The 20,051-nt window shown below is 47.9% G+C and overlaps 2 protein-coding genes across 2 annotated transcripts in view; one reads left to right on the top strand and one right to left on the bottom strand.

Moving 5' to 3' along the window:
• Window positions 1-13,332, top strand: part of ZWILCH (zwilch kinetochore protein) — a 43,493-nt gene extending 30,161 nt beyond the window's left edge. Inside the window, exons 18-20 of the mRNA XM_008708556.2 lie at window positions 1,802-1,916; window positions 11,048-11,147; window positions 13,116-13,332. Of these exons, the coding sequence (XP_008706778.1) occupies window positions 1,802-1,890 (89 nt within the window). The 3' untranslated portion in view covers window positions 1,891-1,916; window positions 11,048-11,147; window positions 13,116-13,332. The remainder of the gene's footprint in view (window positions 1-1,801; window positions 1,917-11,047; window positions 11,148-13,115) is intronic.
• On the bottom strand, window positions 3,984-17,999 carry LCTL (lactase like). Its single transcript, XM_008708557.2, has 13 exons — window positions 17,882-17,999; window positions 17,334-17,497; window positions 16,625-16,712; window positions 16,257-16,366; window positions 14,779-14,907; window positions 14,584-14,679; window positions 12,767-12,821; window positions 12,522-12,683; window positions 8,745-9,019; window positions 7,464-7,590; window positions 7,077-7,276; window positions 5,880-5,943; window positions 3,984-4,200 (listed from the first exon to the last, which is right to left on the bottom strand). Exons 1-13 carry the CDS (start codon window positions 17,997-17,999, stop codon window positions 4,085-4,087), a joined length of 1,704 nt encoding a protein of 567 aa, XP_008706779.1. The 3' UTR covers window positions 3,984-4,084.
• Between the last annotated feature and the right edge of the window lie 2,052 nt (window positions 18,000-20,051).

Genomic DNA, 20,051 nt, shown 5'->3' with positions numbered 1-20,051 from the left:
TGGTGTCCCAGTACCGGCAGGGATGTGAACCAGTGATCAGCCTCACACACTGCCTGTTGGGGTGTAAGACTGTACAGATCCTGTGGAGAGCGATACCCACCAAAGTTTAAAATACATTTTGTAGACCAGTAGTTTTATTTGTAGGGATTTATTCCATACATAAAGCCAGACATGTGGAAAAAGACCTATGAACGACTGTGATGTTGTTTACAGTAGCAAAAGCCTGGAAAAAATATGGAGAATGGAGCATGAGACAAGATCTGGAAGGATACGATGAACTTTTAACCTGAAGGTGTGGCATGATGGGGGCAGGGGTTGTTCTCAGATTTGGGGGAACATTAAAATCATTGAGGGAGCTTTTAAAGTCTTCATACCAAGACCAAGTGAATCAGAACCTCTGGAGCTAGTAGTGCCTGGACATCAGTGATTTTCCGCATTGGCCGGGTGATTCCGTTGTGCAGCTAGTTTGAGAACCACCAATTTAAGCATTTTGTTTCTCTACATATGTTGTTTCAGTTTGGTTTGGTTTTTTAAAAGACCTATATTTTATGATTAAAAATAAAGTTTTAAAGCTATGAACATATGTGATACATTTTTGGAAATGCCGTTTTAAAGTAAGTTTTATTACATAAAGATTAAACCTGTTTTATGAGGAAATCCATGCAAGATTAAACACCTTTTTTCAATGATGCTGAGTAAGTGAAATAGATTAAACGTACCTTCCAGAGTCTTTGATGCAGATTACTTGAAGAGTGAAAGTTACTTTAGTTAGAGTTAAAACAATTTATTGATGCATTATTCCAATGACTCCGTCTATGAAAATAAGGAATTTTTTTTTTTAGATAGGAATTCTTATGAAATCGTATATTTTTGCATGCTTGGAAAAGCACTCATACTCCATTTTTGCTAGAACTTTATAACCTCTTCTCCGCATCTTATGTTCTTGATGTGTTTATCTAGAAATTATTCAGTCACTTCCAACCCAAAGACCCACTGGTGAAGGAGGCCCTCACTTGTAAGCATCATGGGCTAGTCAAAGACCCAATTGTAGATACTAAAGCCCAGTTATGATTTATTTTTGCCAAACATCATGCGCATTTCAGAGGTTAGACTTCCTGCCTCATTGGACTGAGCACTTAGGTCACCTAAGAGCTTTTCAAGATGTCTCATGTTGTGATACTGTTGAGTAAAACATTGAGATCAAAGGCAGAAAGATTGAGAAGAAGTGTCATGGGAAAGAGAATAGTGATTTGGGGTGAAGGTAGAGAAGAACAGTGTCCGAGAGAGTGCTGCTTGCCCACTGGGCACTCCACAAATGATTGTTGAGAATGGTGAGAACGTGGAAACCAAAATGTTGGACCCATAAGAACGGGGACATAATTTCATCTAAATGTTAATGGTACCATTTATTTCTTAAATACAGCAGTCTTCAGAGGAAAAAATGCATATGTGTCTGGCCCTAAGATTAGAAATCCCAAGTAGAAATTGTTTTCTGAAACATATGTTAAGATTGGAAAAAGCGTTTAACCATAGTGGATGAGGCACAAAGATAAAGCAGTAGGTTCCCAATTTAAAAATATAGAATTTAAAAAGAATCTGCTTTGTATTTTCTTTAATCATGTTTTCAGTACATCAAAGGGTTTACTATTTAAAGGAATCATCCCTACTGGGTTTTGTCTCATAAATTCTAAATAGAAGACACTTGTCGTTCAGATTCTCTCTTGATTACTATAAAATTCAGCAGTATATAGTAGAAAGTCTAGCAGGCTGGTAAGCAGTTCTGGTCTCTGTCCGGTTACAGATGTTTCTGAATTAACACTGAACGGTAGCCTGGAAGAAAGGATGTCCTTCACTAACCTGGTTACCTGCAGCCAGGTGCACTTCAAGTGAAGTCTGCTGCTGGAGTCCTCTGCAAGGTAGTGTGTTCACTTTGTGTTCCCTCCGAATACTTTGTAATGTATTATCTTATGTTTCAGTTTTTTCTACAACAGAGTTGTTGATTTAATCCATTTGGAATATGGATTGTTTTTCAGTCATCACGCAAGAGGCTCACCAGATGTTCTTGAGCAATGCAAGTCTTTAATTTCCTTTCTGCCTTCTGTAGTCAACTTAATAGGTCAGGTTAATCCTCAAACCAGAAAAACAAAAACATTTTTTTGAGTGCTAATGTCTTTGCATTTTAAATCTGTATGTGTGGTAGAGAGTTTGATTTCAAAACATTGATGGGAGAGAAAAACCCTAAACGAGCTTGTCGATTTGACATTGAAAGCAAAGTTCTGTTAAAAACAATTTTACCTCAGCACCCTAAGGTTTTATAGCAGCATTATCAACAATAGCCAAGCTATGGAAAGAGCTCAAGCGTCCATCGACTGATGAATGAAGAAAGAAGAGGTGGTATCTATATACAATGGAATATTACGCAGCCATCAAAAAGTACGAAGTCTTGCCATTTGCAATGACATAGATGGAGCTAGAGTATATTATGCTAAGTGAAATATGTCAGTCAGAGAAAGACAAGTACCATGTGATTTCACTCCTGGAATTTAAGGAAAAAAACAACAACAACGGATGAGCACATGGGGTGGGGGAAAATGGAAGCAAACCATGAGAGACTCTTTTAACGTTAGAGAACAAACAGGTTTGTTGGAGGGAAGTGGGTGGGGAAAGGGCTAGATGGGTGATGGACATTAAGGAGAGCGCTTGTGTTGATCACAGGGTGTTATATCTAAGTGATCAATCACTAAATTTTACTCCTGAAACCAATATTTTACTGTATGTTAATTAACTAGAATAAAATAAAAATTTAAAAAGAACAAAACGGTTTTACCCCAGCCCAATTGTAGCACTAAAGCCCCAGATATAAATACCCTTTTTAAAATGTTTGAGATAGGGGCACCTGGGTGGCTCAGTCATTAAGCATCTGCCTTTGGCTCAGGGCGTGATCCCGGCGTTATGGGATCGAACCCCACATCAGGCTCCTCCGCTATGAGCCTGCTTCTTCCTCTCCCACTCTCCCTGCTTGTGTTCCCTCTCTCGCTGGCTGTCTCTATCTCTGTCGAATAAATAAATAAAATCTTTAAAATAAAATAAAATAAAATGTTTGAGATAGTAGTAACCAAGAGAATTAATGCAACAGCATTTTCTACTGTCTTACTGTTTTTGTGTTTTAGAAACAGTAGAATCAGGTAATGAGTAAAATGCTTTATATCATTCTTTCTTAAGCCATGTTTTGTCCCCAAATAAATAGATGTCATTTAATTTTAGCATTTTAGCATCACTATAGCATGAAGTGGACCTTTATTTTAAAAACCCTGAATATCTAGTTACAGAAGAGATATTACATATGTAATATTTCTTTGTGTATTTCACTGAGGTTGAGTTTAGCGCAAGAAAGTTTATGTGTATGTGCTCACTTACTTGGTACCCGCCTAATGTATTTTCCTAGTTGCTTGATAGAATTTAGAACCTGAAGGGATTGTTATCTGTAGATGATTGACTCTGTCCATTGTGCATAGGGCAGTGCTAGGATGACAATTATTTCCACATTAATGTTTCTGGATAGATTTTAATTTTTATTTATTTCTTTGAAGATCTATTTATTCATTTAAGAGGAAAGCATGAGCAGGGGGATGGGCAGAGGGAGAGGGAGACAAGCAAACTCCATGCTGATTGGGGAGCCCCTGTTGTGGGCCTCGATCCCAGGACCCCAAGATCATGACCTGAGCCAAAATCAAGAGTTGGTTGCCTAATCGATTGAGCCACCCAGGCGCCCCTGGATAGATTTTTATAAGGAAAAAAAAATCGAGTATCAAAACACTTGGTGCACTATGATACTTTTTTTGCCAAGTGAAAATAGATGCATAACAGACAGCAAAATATTAACATTGACTTTGACAGGTGATTTTTATTTCATTTATGCTTATTTTTATTTTCTAATTTTTAAATCCCAGCACAAGACCAAAAAAAAATTTTTTTTATCACAGAGCCTGAAAACAGAAATATATATAAACCTTCAAAGCAGAGAAAGGAGGAAGAGCCTGAAGATTCTCGAGGAAAGATGAAGCTACAGTTGGGTAACCCTGTCTCAGCTCTGGCTCCGGACGAGGAGCATCAGGAGAACTGCAGAGATTAGTACACACAGGGTGCAGACTGTAGGTACCACGATCTCCGTCACCATCTGCATGTGGCTTAGCAGAGGCTCTGAAATGGGAGAGAGAACACCACGAATGAACAGGTCATCATTTCTGCGGATATAGGCTCATCCTGAAAGATTCAGCTGTATTGGGAAAAACTTGGCACATGGCGTCATCAGGCTCTGTAATCATTCTCGCTTGCTCTAAAAGAGAACATGGTGAATTCAATGTTTTTTAAAAAATTACTTGAGGGCTTTAAAAATTTTTCGCAAAGTATGGGGTAAAGAATGCCTACATTTAGTTCTTCTATAGATATTGGAATAAAGTCTAAGTGTATGTTATACTTACCATAAATTCATGTGAGGATATTAACAGGCGTGTTCCACGGTTGCTGTAGTTTTCACTGGGGGGTGTTTGTGAAAGAAAAATCCTTGGGAAGCATCTGTAACCTTTCAAAGATGTTATTGTGTGGCTTAAGAGGTGTGGGAGTTCCATACTGAAAGTTTCTGTGGCAGTTCTTGCGTAGTTAAGTAATAATCTTGAAGAGTTGAAAGATAAGCATGTTTCATGTACACGATTATAGTAGTGGACATTTATGTAATTCCCACTTTCAGGTTTTGTGCCTGGCACCCTGGCTACCACGATACATAAGGCGTGAGGCCCTGCTCCCACAGAATTCATAGGCTCAGCAGTACATTCTACATCATGTGTCTAGGTGATAAAATACCAGTTTATTTTGCTTTAAAGGAATATGCCTCCTTAATATTACCTGGTTATTTAGATGGGAGCAGGGCACAGTAGTGTATTGGCCTGTAAAAATAGCTGACTTAGGAAAAAAAAAAAAAACAGCTAGATTGGTAGGATTTGTTTCGTCTATTACTTTCCACCTCTGATACCACATTAAAGATGGATTCGTTAAGGGGCGCCTGGGTGGCACAGCGGTTAAGCGTCTGCCTTCGGCTCAGGGCGTGATCCCGGCGTTATGGGATCGAGCCCCACATCAGGCTCCTCTGCTATGAGCCTGCTTCTTCCTCTCCCACTCCCCCTGCTTGTGTTCCCTCTCTCACTGGCTGTCTCTATCTCTGTCGAATAAATAAATAAAATCTTTAAAAATTAAAAAAATAAAAAATAAAGATGGATTCGTTAGAACAGGAAGTATATTTCTCTGATTGCCGTTAGGGAAGGACAGAATTCAAAGAAACACATGCTGCGTGCTGGCATTCGGTGATGTGTGGATGCGTCTCTGTTATTCTACGTCTCTGAGCCTTTTCAATCCCATTGCACGAGAACCCTTGCCTTCCGTGAGGTCGGGGACCTTGTCTGGTGTATTGCTGGGCTTAAAACACCCCCTAGCTAAGTGTGCTCAATAATTACTTGCTGAATGAGTAAATATATCTGGAGTGTGCTTTGCCTTTTTTTTTTTTTTTTTACTTGAATATGGTTGCATTTTTCTGTCCTTCCACAAAGCCCACTACAACAAAAATAGGTGTATAACTGGCTGTATGATTCAGAAAGAATAAAATTAGGGTGGATAAAATATTTCTCTTTTGTGGTAGATTTTTAAAATGTTATTTGAAGTGCTTATAAAACAGAAATTTGACATTGTTTTAAAGTGAAGGAAAACATTCATTTTTAATTGTATGTTTCGGAGTGATTGACTTCAGCTAGATCCACGTTTTGAGGTTGTGCTTGTCATGTATAATTATGTGCCTTAATTATCAAAGGGAAAAATTAAAATATACTCACCTGCAGCAAGCATCTGGTTGTTGATAGAACAAGTTTCCAAGGCTTTGCGGTACCAACTTTCCACCTAATAAAAACCCACCAGATAAGTAATGTCATCTTAGGCTAATTTTTTGCTGTTCCAAATAGCTTTTGAAATAATGTGGGATTAAAAACATTTAAAGCTGCCTGGAGTTAAATTAGTTAATTAAATACCTATGTGCATTGTTGTGAGGGAGTCAAAACAAAACAAACCAAGGGGCGCCTGGGTGGCACAGCGGTTGAGCGTCTGCCTTCGGCTCAGGGCGTGATCCCGGCGTTATGGGATCGAGCCCCACATCAGGCTCCTCCGCTGGGAGCCTGCTTCTTCCTCTCCCACTCCCCCTGCTTGTGTTCCCTCTCTCACTGGCTGTCTCTATCTCTGTCGAATAAATAAATAAAATCTTTAAAAAAAAAAAAAAAAAACCCAAAACCGGTCTTTATTCTTGCGGAGCTTACAATCTAGGGCTTTTCTAGAAATGCCAAACTGGTGAATGCTTATGAGTCACTGTTTGTTCCTGGTGCCACTGGGCTCATCCTAAAAGCATGTTGGTAAACAAGTGAGATTTATTTTTAGAAATCGTCTTTATTGAGACATTCTAAATTATGATTTTTATTCCCTGCCATCAATAGCAACATAGAGAATGGATAGAAAAATTTATAGGTAACTGAAAATGTTTGGTGTGTTTTAAAGGATTGCTAATATTAAGTTTGATTATTTTTAATCCCATTTTGGAACTCGTGGGAAAAGAAATGAAAGTTATGGTCATGATACACTTAATTTTCCTGTTTCCATATATGTTGAAGAGTTAAGTAGGCAGTATTTGTTTGCATTAAGACGTAACATTTAGAATAACATTTAACTAAAAGTGTCTACCGACGCTCATAACCTAAAACAAATAGGACTTCTGCATAACTCCAGTTTGCCCGTCGTGCTCTGCAAGTTAGGATTGAATTTAAAGTGAGGACTGAATTTTAAGGCGTGTTTACCCCATTCTAAGCAAATGAGCAAAGAGGTGGCACAAGTTAGGGTAAGAGTCAAAGGCCCATGTTTCCAGGGGCGCCTGGCTGGCTCAGAAGAGCACATGACTCTTGATCTTGGGGTTGTGAGTTTGAGCCCCACATTTGGTGTAGAGATTTTTTAAAAAATCTAGAACAAGTAACATCAATAATTAGTCCTACCTCTCTTGAGTTGGGAAACCCATTGGCAGTGATAATCTTCTTGTAATATTGAACTGACGCCTTTGGGTAGCGTGGCTTATTTCTGTTGTTAAATTCCACGTAGTACAATCCGTATCTATCTGCGTATCCTTTCTCCCATTCAAACTTATCCAACAAAGACCAGGAAGTATACCCTTTTATATTAGCACCATCTTTGATAGCTGCAGAGACATTTTGTTCCGTTTTTAGTATATTTCACTTACTCGGAAAAATAACATTGGGAAGATAATTTTAAATGCATTCATTTATGAGATTCAGAAACAGAGCATTTGTTACCAAACAAGCTATTACCAAATTCTGTCCAAGTTAAGTAGAAATATGTGAAGGCAGTCTTGGTTCGTAGCTCACCTTTTAGCATTTCATTTATGTAGCCCTTAAGGTACTGAATTCTCCACTCATCACATAATTGCGTACAGTGTAATATTTGAGACGCTCCGTTTTCTGTCACATAGATGGGGGGATTGCCGTATTGAGTCTGAAAGTGAGTCATAGGAATATCTTAAAAATTCTGACTTCCAAGTGGGTTTCTGCGTCTGAGGCTCATAGGGGAACGGCGGATTCAAGCCCGCCGTATTCGAATCGAGAGTATTTAGCGATTAGTAGGTGCCGGTTCACACATTTGTTTGGAGGTGAATGTGGACAGGAGCAAGTTCATATGAAAGACTACATTTCTCAGTGAATCAGCATCATCGTAGAGAAAATGTACTTCAGGTCTTGTTCTTTCCCGCATAGTTCATTTCAAGTGAGAAGGGCCGCCAGATAACTAAATGTGGGACGAGAATTTGTAGCTACAGTTCTATACGTTGGGACGGTTACTCATGGTGGGCATTAGTCTCTAAAGCCTATGTGTCTAGTAGCCTCTGAAGTAGAGGGGACTGAGTTTCACTTTAAAACATATGCACCTAAGTGGAATTAAAAACTTCAGAAAATGTAGGCACCTGAGCTTAAGCTGTAAGATCATGAATTGAGGTCAGAAATGTTCATTAGAGGGGCACCTGGGTGGCTCAATCAGTTAAGCATCTGCCTTTGGCTCAGGTTATGATCTCAGGGTCGTGGGATCGAGCCCCACATCTGGCTCTCTGCTCAGCGGGGAGCCTGCTTCTCCTCTCCCTCTGCCTACCACTCTGCCTACTTAGGCTCGCTCGCTCTCTATCAAATAAAATCTTAAAGACAGTTTGGTGTATATATGTGGTTTTTTGGGGCGCCTGGGTGGCACAGCGGTTAAGCGTCTGCCTTCGGCTCAGGGCGTGATCCCAGCGTTATGGGATCGAGCCCCACATCAGGCTCCTCTGCTGTGAGCCTGCTTCTTCCTCTCCCACTCCCCCTGCTTGTGTTCCCTCTCTCGCTGGCTGTCTCTATCTCTGTCGAATAAATAAATAAAATCTTAAAAAAAAAAAGTTTCATTAGGGGCACCTGGGTGGCTCAGTCAGTTGGACTCTTGATTTCAGCGGGGGTCATGGTCTTCTTCAGGTCATGAGAGAGGGCCCGGAGTCGGCTCAGCAGGGAGTCTGCTTGTCCACCTCCCTCTCCTCCCCCAGCGCGTGCTTACTCACACACTCTCATTCTTTCTGTCTCAAATAGTCTTTAAAGAAAAACAAAATTCATCAAATAGCTTAATGTGGTAATCACCTGAGCGAAGTGGAGAAGCCTTCTAAATCCCCATGGTACAGAATAGAGCCACTTAGACCCCAGATCAGGCCAGTTCGGGTCAACCAGTTCTACTAAGTCACGATCATTCTGGTAGCTGGGCCCCTGGCGGGAGGGGTAGTTCCTTTCTGTGATGTACCGAGTAGTAAAATGGCCTAATCCCAAGAAATCAGATGTGCCTTTAATGTAGCCCTTTTCCTGGAGTGAGAACACAGGTAACCTTGACATATCCAGGCCTTGCTCTGCACTCTTTTTCCCTATTGAGAGAGAAAAATCGAATTTAACAAAGTTTGGCTTTCTCACAATCCTTTTTTCTGTTAACGTACCATGACGACACTGGCATGTTGACATAAAAATTGTTAACCAGATCCTAGGCTTTGAGATTCGTTTGTATGGAAAACATAACCTTAGCCTTTTGAACTGGAATTTTGACATTTGAATACTACTCAAAATGTTAAAAGTTTATATTGCTTGAAAATTACATTTCCATAGATTGCTCAGTGAATGGTATGCAGACAACTTTGTAGCTATATGGAAGAAAGTGCAGTTGGATTCCTGTATTATTTCTTATATCAAAAATTAGTAATTTTGGTTGTCCCTGGGAAGAGAAGTGGAAGGCCATTCATGGTGCGAATGGTGGTGTAGGGGGACATACAGTCACGTTCATGCACCGTTGTAGTGTAGGCTGGTACGATCTCGGGTTGGGAAATTTTGTCCTAGTGTTTAAAATTGTAGGGGCGCCTGGGTGGCACAGCGGTTAAGCGCCTGCCTTCGGCTCAGGGCGTGATCCCGGCGTTCTGGGATCGAGCCCCACATCAGGCTCCTCTGCTGGGAGCCTGCTCTTCCTCTCCCACTCCCCCTGCTTGTGTTCCCTCTCTCGCTGGCTGTCTCTATCTCTGTCAAATAAATAAATAAAATCTTTAAAAAAATAAATAAAAACAAAATTGTAAAAGGGTGAGTCCTTTCACTGGCCAATTCCATATCTGTTTATCCTGTGTTTTACTCACACGTGTAAAAGGATGCGTGTACGAGGATCTTCATTGTAGAGTAAGTAGCAAAAGATTGGAAACAACCTAAATGTCTTATCAGGAGAGACTGATTAAATGATTTGATATCCATCCATACGACAGCGTGTAGTCGTAGGAATGAATGAGCACTTTATATACCAACATGGAAAGAATGCCAAGATACATGTTTACATGAAAGATGCAGAGTGCTGCGTAGAGCAAGTTCACACACGGGGCAGGAGTGTTTCTGCTCACACGTGCACAGCCCATCTCGGGAAGTGTGCTCTCTGCTGGGGAGGATGGGAGCAGCGGGGACAGGGAGGGAGGGAAGCTGGACTTCTCACCTTGTGCTCTCTTGTAATTTAAAAACTTTGAAACATGCATAAAACCTTCGTATAATCTATGCAAAAAAAAAAAAGCTTTAAATGAGTAAAGAAAAGTAACATTTGTAGGAGTTGTTCTAACATATAACCATAAACATGTTTCCAAAGAGGCTATTGGTTCAGATTAACTGAGTGAAAAGCTTGTATTATTAAATACTTTAAGATCCTAGCATGTTATTACTTTCAGTGACATTCAGTAACTTGAAAACCACAAGCCATTGTCCCTGGACTGTCTAACACAGTGGCCACTGGCTACATGTGGCCATTAGATGATACATCTTTAATTCAATCACACCGAAGGACTGAATTTTAATTTTTAAAAATTTAGATAGACACAAATGACTACAGGCTATTGTATTGGACGGCGCAGATACAGAACATTCCATCATCACCGGAAGTTCTGTGGGACAGCACGGGTCTAGAATTACATTGGTTCCTCTATTGCGCTTTTGAGACGCCTGAAAGTAATTTGTACAAGACCTCAGCAGAATGCTTTCAGTGAAGAAAGTATTAACTGCTCAAAGGATCCTTCTTTCCATGTCGTACCAGGAAAAATTCAGCCCCGTTTCCATTTGAATTACCACAAAATTGGAGTTGGTGGGGTCTGGAATTGGCCTGAAGCCCCAGAACTCTTCTATGACAAATAATCAATTTGGCTTCTTTAGTGCTGTCCTGCTGTGGCTCCTGCCAAGGCCTCTGAGGGTCCTGGGAGGGCATGCCAGGGGAGTGATGGGCTGTGCCCGCAGGGCAGGGCAGGGGCCGTGCCCTGAGGGCTTTTCCCCTGGGCATCTTGACATCATTCGCAGGATTTTGAACCTATGTGTATGGACATGTCACAGAACTGGTTATTGCCGAGAGATTTTTAGAGATTATTTGTCTAATCCTTCATTTTCAGATGACAAGAATGACACCGAAAGAGTTTGTAAAACGCCTTGCCCAGGGTCACTCACTGGTTAGAGCAGAGATGGAATTAGAACCTTCTGCACCTATTCCAGGTAAGTCTGATAAATGGTGCTTTAGAAAGGGAATTTTTTGAAATATTGACAGTTCTTCGTCAAACATCCAAAATAGCGTTGCTGCGTGAGATTGTAACCTAGGTCAATGCCACCCGTGTCTCTCTTTATAGGGGAATGCAGACTGCTACCTCTAAGTAAACAGAGCGAATACTTTGATTCCTGTGGCCAGACACTGCTGGTTTCCCACCCAATCAACAGTCCCGTGGCTGTCTTCTTTCTTTCCCTCTTCCTCATCCTCTTTAAAGAGTTCTGGCTCCCCAAGCCTCTGAGGAAGCTCTAGTCCCAGTGGCCTAGGACATTCTAGGGCATGTGACAGTTCCGTCCCTTGAGGACTTCCCTTGAAGGGAAATCAGTTGTGGTTGGAGACTGTTTTCTGGGAAGATTTTCCTTGTTCTTAAAAATGGGTATGACCAGCTATTTCCGTTTTTCTGCCTCTGGGTGTTGATAAGATATGATGCCCGGGGGCGCCTGGGTGGCTCAGTCGTTGGGCGTCTGGCTTCGGCTCAGGGCGTGACCTCAGGGTCCTGGGATCGAGCCCCGCATCGGGCTCCCTGCTCCACTGGGAGCCTGCTTCTTCCTCTCCCACTCCCCCTGCTTGTGTTCCCTCTCTCGCTGGCTGTCTCTCTCTCTTAAATTAATACATAAAATCTTAAAAATAAATAAATAAATAAAAGATATGCCCGGAGCTGCTGCAGCCATCTTGTGGCCCTAGGGAGTAGTTGATGGGCTGGCTAAAGGTGCCAGAGTGAAGGATGTAATTGGCCTCAGTCCTTAAAGACATCCCTGAAGGCTGGTTTAACTGGCCCTGGATCGCCCTTTCCTGGACTCAGTATCTGAGATGATAAATTCCCTACTTTTCAAGCCATTTTAGTCGGCGTTTTCTGGTATGTGGCACTTAAAAGCACCCAAACTGATAGAGCCTTGTGAGCTCTATGCGTCTTTATCCTCTTCTGTGACATTGTGGAAACCCGAGCTTGGAAAGCATTTCTCAAGTGACAGAACCAGTGTGAGAGCTGGGACTGCCTGCGACTGTGCCTTTGACTTCTCTCTCCTACTTCAAGTGAAAGGGAGTGGCATGGGACGAAGGAGACAGGAGAGCAGAACGGAGAACAGCTCTGTTTTCCGCTGGGTTCTGAAATTCTCAATCTCCATGTCTGGGGATTTGTCAGGGGGTCGTTCCTCCCCTCTCCCCAATTCAAATACACAGTTCTCAGTTCCTTGGGGGCTGGGTTCTCCCTTGAGTGCCTCACCGGAGGCCTGTGTGTTCTTCCAACCCCCTGCCTCTCCATCACCTCACGTGGGCTCAATACTGTCGCTGTGGTGCCTGCAGCTTAAAAATGTGACTTGGCTCACCGATCCGGTCCTTCATGACTTGAGGGTAGTCTCCGGCATAGATGGGGTTGGCAAACCAGCCCAGGCAGAACTGGAGGTACCTCTCGGCAGCTTCTATGTCTTTGGGGCTGTTGATGTCCACGGGTTCCCCCCAATCGCAGTTTAATGAGATCCCCACCAGACCTTAAAAGAAAAGACGGGGGTGGCAGGTGCAAATGGCAACCCCCCCCAGGGCTGTGTCCTAGCGCATGGGTGGTGGGGCTCACCTCGCTGCTTGCTGCGCCACGTGCTGTTGTAGGAGTGCCAGGCTTGGGCGTGGGCCTGAAAACGGAGGGGTGTGTCAGAGGTGCCTGGCTGGCACGTTTCTCTCCTGCCTTCTTTCCCTCTGTCCAGAGATCCCATCTGATGGAGGCCCATCTTTTCCCTGAGTCCAGCCTTGATGATCCCCATCCCATGTCTCCCTCCCTCTGGCCGCCAGAGGCACGTGTTTTCTTTGTTCTGTAGAGAAACTTGGTCTCTTTCTGGCACAAACACGTAAACTACCTCTTGGTGTGATTTCTTGTTCTGAAGACTTTTGCTAAAGTTTCTTGTTTTGTTCCTGCTCGTCTTCTCTAGTAACTGGGCGTAGGTGCTTAAGAAGTTTGGAAAATAGCAAGCATCTGGAACAGTCTTGAGAATGGAATTCAGAATGTGCCGACCTGCCTTCTCTCCATACTGTCAGTGACCCACTGAGGCCTTCAGAGATCTACCCTTTAAACAGTCACAGTTTAAGGGGTGCCTGTGTGTGGGGCGCCTGGGTGGCACAGCGGTTAAGCGTCTGCCTTCGGCTCAGGTCGCGATCCCGGCGTTATGGGATCGAGCCCCACATCAGGCTCCTCCGCTGGGAGCCTGCTTCTTCCTCTCCCACTCCCCTGCTTGTGTTCCCTGTCTCACTGGCTGTCACTATCTCTGTCGAATAAATAAATAAAATATTTTTTAAAAAAAGGGGGGCTGCCTGTGTGGCTCAGTCAGCTGGGCATCTGACTCTTGATTTTGGCTCGGGTCGTGATCTCAGCATCGTGGGATCAAGTCCCGCGTTGGGCTCCCGGCTCAGTGGGGAGTCTGCTTGAGATTCTCTCCTTCTGCTCCTCCCCCTGCTCGCTCGCTCTCTCTCAAATAAAGAAATAAATCTTAAAAATATATATGTTCACAGTTAAGAACTCATAAGCCCAATGGAGAAAGGATGAGAAAGTCCTCTCCCTGACAGGAATTTGAGAGTCTTGTGTGTCACTCACGGGCCCCCCGACTTCTGCTTGATCAGATTGTCCCCCTTCTGCTGAGAGTCCGCTGGGGCCGTGCTGTCATGCCTCATATCCCTGCTCCCCAGGCAGCCATGTCCTTGTCTGTGTCCTGCACTGTGACCCAATCTCCTCCCCCCACTCAAGCCTTCCCAGCAGCCTGGGAACTCACGGGTCACCCTGCAGCACCTCCTGTGTCCTTCCCTTCCGAACCCTGACTGAGCTTGGCTGCCCCAAAGACCACCTGTGCTGCAGCTCTTTTTCCCTCACACCCCCATCCCCTGGGGTAGTGGGTCGTGTCGGCCTTGCTCTTTATCACTGCTTGCAAACTATCGCTCCTTCCACAACCCTGGGTCCTTTGAAGTCCGCACCGTGAGACAAACACTCCTAACCCCTTGGTACTGTTGTCCTTCACCAACCCCCAGTTACTACTGCTCATTGATTGAAGACTTCAGCCCCTAGTTCACGGCATCCTGCCCCTTGCTCTTGTCACCATTCCTCACAAGACTGCTTAGACCTGTAGGTGACAAGTGTTACATGCATGCACTCCATCCCCTTGACTGGATTGTAAGCTCTAGAGAGCAGCCACCGTATGGTCCCGGTGGCGGTGTCCAGCGCTGGATGACCGGGCAGCAGCTCTATAGATCCTCATGGAATGCGAGTGAACGGTGCGAAGGTGTGATGGAATATGCTGGAACCACACAGAACTGAGCTCAGGCTCAAATCCCCGGGGCAGGCCGAACTGACACTGGGGTCTGTCCCTCCACCCCGAACCCAGCCCTCACTCCCAGAAGGACCCACCTCACCTTAATGATGTGATGCGCTGCCCTGTACAGGCCCGTGCCGTGGAGCTGCAGGCCTGGAGCGTGGCGGCCCGTCTCGTAGCCTTTCTCTGCCATCGTCTACAGGGATGGCCCGTGGGGACCACAGCACCCGTGAGAAGGGGTAGGAGCGCTCTGGTCCGGAAGGGGGGTTTCCCGCCTGGACAGGGCCCTGCTTACCCGAGGATCACTGAAGGTGATCCAGTGCTTCACCCGGTCCCCGAAGGCCTCGAAGCACAGATCGGCGTAATCACCGAAGTAGCTGACCATGCTCACATTCTGCCAGCCGCCGTGCTTGACCTGGAGCAGCTGCGGACAGGGCGCAGAGAGAAGCAGCTGCCCCACGGGTCTGTCTCTAGCAAAGACCTTGGAGTCGATAGGCCCGGTGTGTGGGAGAAGTAGGGTGATGCCCGGCACAGAGGCTGTCGAGAGCAACGGAGAGCCAAGGAGCGGGTCTTGGGCGTGACAACCAGTGATGAACCATGAAGCAACATCAGTGGGGACAAGCTATGTGGCATATACGATCAAGAGGGAGGGAACAGAGAAAGTTCGAGACTCCCATGCTTAAAAGGAAGGTGATAGATTGAATATTTAAGAACACTGGCCAAGGCAGAGAGGTCTGCTGTTGGGAGAAGACCCTCAACTATACATCCAGAAGGAGACATGCTGCGGGACACGGAAGCTCCGACTAGGGTTTTGAGGGCCGTGCAGATGGGAGAAACGTCAGACGCTCTCTTATGAGGGTGGGTTCTGCCTTCTTCAGTGGAGGACTGTCTGCCAAGCAAAGCCAGCTGCTCGTGAAGGATTTTCCCAAGATTCAGCCTTCCTTTGAGAACACCTACTGAGCTCTCCCTGGTGGGTTGGAGGGCATGCTAGAGGGCCCGGTGAGTGAAAGCAGTTAACCAGGGGAGAAGCTAGAATGTGGTCTCCAGTTTGTCTCCCTAAAGTCGGCTCTATACCCCCAACCCCAATTTAGAGGCTTCTGGTGGCTCACCCTCCAGAATGATCCCAGTCACCTTAGCTCGGCAGTCAAGGCCTTCCAGGCCTGGCCCCAAGCTGCACCTCCCACCTCTACCCCTCTAACTCCTGCCTGCTCCCCAAACTCTTCACCCAATCACTTGCCATGCCCCTCTCTGCCCCCTTGCGTGCTCCCTCCAACCAGAACACCCCTTCCACTTCACGCACCCCAACCCTTCAAAGCACTGACAGGACCCCGTCCTCTCCCCAGAGAGTCACCTACACAGCCCCTCTCCCAGTAGGCCGTGATCTCCGTGGGGCCTTGCAGAGTGAAGGCCAGAGTTGCTTGACCAGTGATGTCCGACAGTGACCTTGAGACTTAGCAGGAATTGCTGGGGGGCTGTGCTCAGATGATGCGGCTCGAACGCGTTAATTATGCCATGTCATCACATCTTACTCAAAGGAGGTTTCTTTTTAGTTTGACTTGTTTTTAGGCCAAATATTTTGCGAAAACATCAAAATCCACACTTATCACCTATTACGAACATCAGTGAAATCAGCACGACGTCCCTCCGTGGGTGAGTCAGAGTTCTTGGCTTGGCTCCCATCTCCCCGTCCAGACCCCAGCCTTTGCCCCACCTTGGCAAGCCCCGTCCCCCGCCAGGGGCCGTCTGCCGAGCTGAGCGCACCCCCAGCCTCACCTGCGGGAGGTCCCAGTGGTGCAAGGTCACGACGGGGGTGATGTTGCTCTTCAGAAGGGCGTCGATGAAGTCGCTGTAGAACTTGATTCCCCGCTTGTTCACCTTGTCAGCTGAAGGCGAGATAAAAGGGGCCATGGCCTTCCAAAGTGCAGTGGCCTCTCTGGGACCCGAAGGCGCCCCCAGCCCGCCCGGTCCCGGGTCTGAGGGAAGGCGTGGGTGCCCGGCTGCCTGCAGAACTGGGAGGGCTGCTGCCAGGGAAGCCATGTCCCAGGGCTGCTCTCCCTCCCCAGCACTCTATGGTGTCCCCGCAAAGCCGACACAGCCAAAAGGGACCACGCTTGGGCTTGGGAAGGGCTGCCCCGTCTCACCTCGGACGCCGGTGGGTAGGAGCCGAGGCCAAGACAGGGAGAATCGGTAGTGGCTCACGTGCAGCTCCCTGAGCAGGACGATGTCCTCCTGTGCAGACAGGTGGGAGGCAGGGCAGGGTCACCTAGGGCTCTGCGGGGGGTGGGGGGGGTCCCGCTGGGGTCCCAGGCCACTGCTCACTCCTGTCCATAGCTCCTCATCTACACGATAGGTGTGAAAGCACCTGCCCCGCTTTCTCCGGCCAAGAATCAAATACATGCAGGATGGGGGGGTGCTTTGAGATCTCCATTGGGGTGTTCCTAGTAAAATTGGGGGATGAATCCTCCAAGAAGTCAGCCCAGAGAGGAAAGTGGGTCCCGAACAGAGGGACTTCCTCCACAGGGGCCAGTCACAAGCAGAGACCAAGGGCTCAGGCCCCATGACTTATAAACCCCGGGGTCATGGTATCAGCCACTCAGCTGCCCGCCACTTGGATGAAGGCCCTGGGTCAGGTGCTTTCCTTTCCTCCAACATTCACTCTCCCGCCTCCTGCACATCCCCCGCCAGCCCACCAGTCCCCAGTCCCCAATGGCCCCCCTTTTTCCTGCAGTGGGATAAAGGGTGCTTAGCAGAGCACTAGATTGACACTGTCCCCCAGGCCCCCCTCATAAGTCACTGTCCACCTCAGCCAGGTGTGTCCTCACCCCCCCCACACACACACCTGTCACTCACCTGCACCTTGTAGTACCCATCACAAGCCACGTCTGCTGTCTCGTCCCCAAGCACCCTTCCCTTCCCACTGTGAGTGAAGGCGTCCCAGATGCTGGGCCCTTTCCCGTCCTGGTCCCAGGCTCCCTCTGTCTGGAAGGCGGAACTGCCCACGCCCCAGGAGAAGCCTGCAAATAGAGACCCCAAGCTGGGCCGCTGGCCTCCTCCCACTCCCCACCCAGCCCCTGGACTCTGCCTCCTGGGCCCCAGGGCAGGCCCCCTCCCCATGGTCTGCCTCTGTCTCCCTAGAAGTGGGACCCTGTGGGGCAGGGGGCGGGGAGGACCTAACACATTTAAAACAGTCATTTGCACGACTTCAGTTCTGATTAACATTCACTCTAGAGTAAGTTTTAAAAACATCTGTTAGGTGCATCTTCTATTTTCGAACAACCATGTGGAGTTATTTTTCCCATCCTACCTGTCAGGAAGCTAACACACCAAAGTCTTGGCAAGCCAGCCAAGGTGGGCAAACTGACAGACAGACGGACAGACCAACAAAGGAATGGACATACCAAGTGGGAAGGTTCCATAGTAGAAGGAGGCCTCTTCTGGGGATCCCTTCCTGGTGGCCCCCAGCCTGGACACCAGCAGTAGCACCCACCAAAGTGCGACAACCCGCACTGGCTTCATGGCACCCGGCCCTCCCCCATTCCTGAAAAAGCACACCTGACAGGTGGAGGCCCACGCAGCCAGGGCTGGGGGGCCGGATCCCAGCTCGGGGGCAAAGGCCAGGAGGGGAGGAGGAGGGGAGCAGGTGGGGGTGCTTTATCGAGAGCAGCGCTGGCTCACTTAGGGCAGCTGGTCCATTGCTCCGCTGGGAGCCACCAGCAGAGGCCGAGGCTGAGCACCAGGTATAGTTAAGGAGGAGAGGAACACGGGGCTTGGGGGGCTCCGGGTCCGATGCGCCAGGCTCCAGACCACCCTGCTCCCTGTCTGAGGGGGGATACCCGGCCCATACCCCGTGAGAGGCCCTGATCGCATGGGGAAACCACTTCTGCCTTAGGGAAGCTCCAGTTGAAGGGGGGGGGTCCAAGACAGCCCATAGACCCCCTGAAGCACCCCAACTATGCACTGTGGGAGAGGGTGTGGGGGGACAGACCTCTCCCCAAGCCGGGGATCATGAGCAGGGTTGCCATCCCAGGGCCTCCGGTCCTGAGGGTTAGGGTGATGCCTCCCACTGGGATCCCCTCTGTGGTACAGCCAAGCCGGATTACCTGGGATCGTCCTGTGTCCCAGACACCCCCAGAGTAGCAGTGGCAGCCAGAGCGCTCTCACGCTGACCGCAGGCCTGTGCTGCCCCTGAGAGCAGAGCGCACAGCGCAGCGAAGGCTCTGGTTGGGGGTGTGGTCAGTGGCCTAACCTCCCCCTACAAAGAGCTTCAATAGCCCCATTCAGTGGGGAGGGCAGGAATGCTGAGCTGGCCAGTGGGGCCTGAGTCAGCTGCAGGGGCAGCTTGGCCCCGGGCCCTGGGGCATCCTGTCAGCCCCCTGTGAGGGCAGAGGGGCAGAGACCTGGGCCCCCCAGCCCCTTCTGGGCCTGATGTGCCCCGTTCTGCACACCTTAGCCTGGGAAGCTGGAGGTGGGGCTGGCCGGGTGGGGAGCAGCATTTGCAGACGCCTCTCCTCGTGTCCACCTGTCCGTCAGCCAGAGAAAACTCACAGCAGAAGGCGAAGTCGGTTTTTCCACCTTACCTTCTTTGTTTGGACCGTTCATTCATTCCTTTCCTCACTCACTCAACCGGGATTCCCTGCTGGAACACCCTCCCCGGAGGCTCAGCCCCTGTGGCTTCCCATCGTGGCTGCCCAGGTCCCCCGTGGGACTCCCTTCACCCCATTCACCTCCAGCTCCCCTGCCTGTACGGAGCCTCACTGGGGCTCTCTCAGCTGGATGCCCCTTTGCCCTCAGTGGTTGATTAATCTCTTTCTGCCAGAGTGGAATGGGACTTGGTCTGTGCCCTCCAGGGGCTCGAGGTCTGGTGGGGGAGGAAGGCAGGGATTGGGCGGAGGGAAAGCGGTTCTAAACACTGTACGGCAGGGGTGGAGTGGGGTGCGGGGATCACGAACGACTCTACCGGAAGGATGGACGGGACACTCTAGAGGCTCAGGGAGGTGGGACTGGCTTCACGAGGGAGGGGACATTGGATATGACATGTGAAGGCCGCGGAGACGTTGGCTAGGTGGCGTGGAGCTGGGAAGGTGTGGGAACTGACAATGGAAACAGTCTGAGCAAAGGCCCTGAGATGTGTTTGGGGAACTGGGAGCTTAGTATCTTCTCTCTTGCATCTGTTGTGCGGTGCCTGGGCAGGCAGGGCTGAGTCCTCAGGTGAGCAGGCCGCTGGACAGCCACCCGAGTGTCCATCTCTCCTGCGGGTGGACTGCTGGGCGTCCAAGGCCAGGGCTGGTGCCTGCCTCACCGGGCTCTGGGCTCTGGGGACTCTGCTCTCTGGGCTGAGGTAGGCAGGATATATAAAACTTTAAGAGCTGATGTCATCTCTGAAAAATGCCCCCTTCCTGCAGAGCCAGGGGCCCAGTGTTTGTGTTGGAGGGGATGGTCAGCCTGGCCGGGGCTGCTTGGGGGCTGTCTGTCTCTGCTGTCCTATTCCTGTTCTCTCTCCTTCCACCAGCTCTGAGCCTGGCTCTGGCTGGAAGGACCTGGGTCTCACAGCTGGCTGACTCTCTACCA

Source organism: Ursus maritimus, unplaced genomic scaffold, assembly GCF_017311325.1.
Source record: "Ursus maritimus isolate PB19 unplaced genomic scaffold, ASM1731132v1 scaffold_27, whole genome shotgun sequence".
In the NCBI taxonomy this organism is placed as follows: domain Eukaryota; kingdom Metazoa; phylum Chordata; class Mammalia; order Carnivora; family Ursidae; genus Ursus; species Ursus maritimus.
Note: the sequence above shows the minus strand (reverse complement) of the source record. Positions and strands in the feature narration are given on the sequence as shown.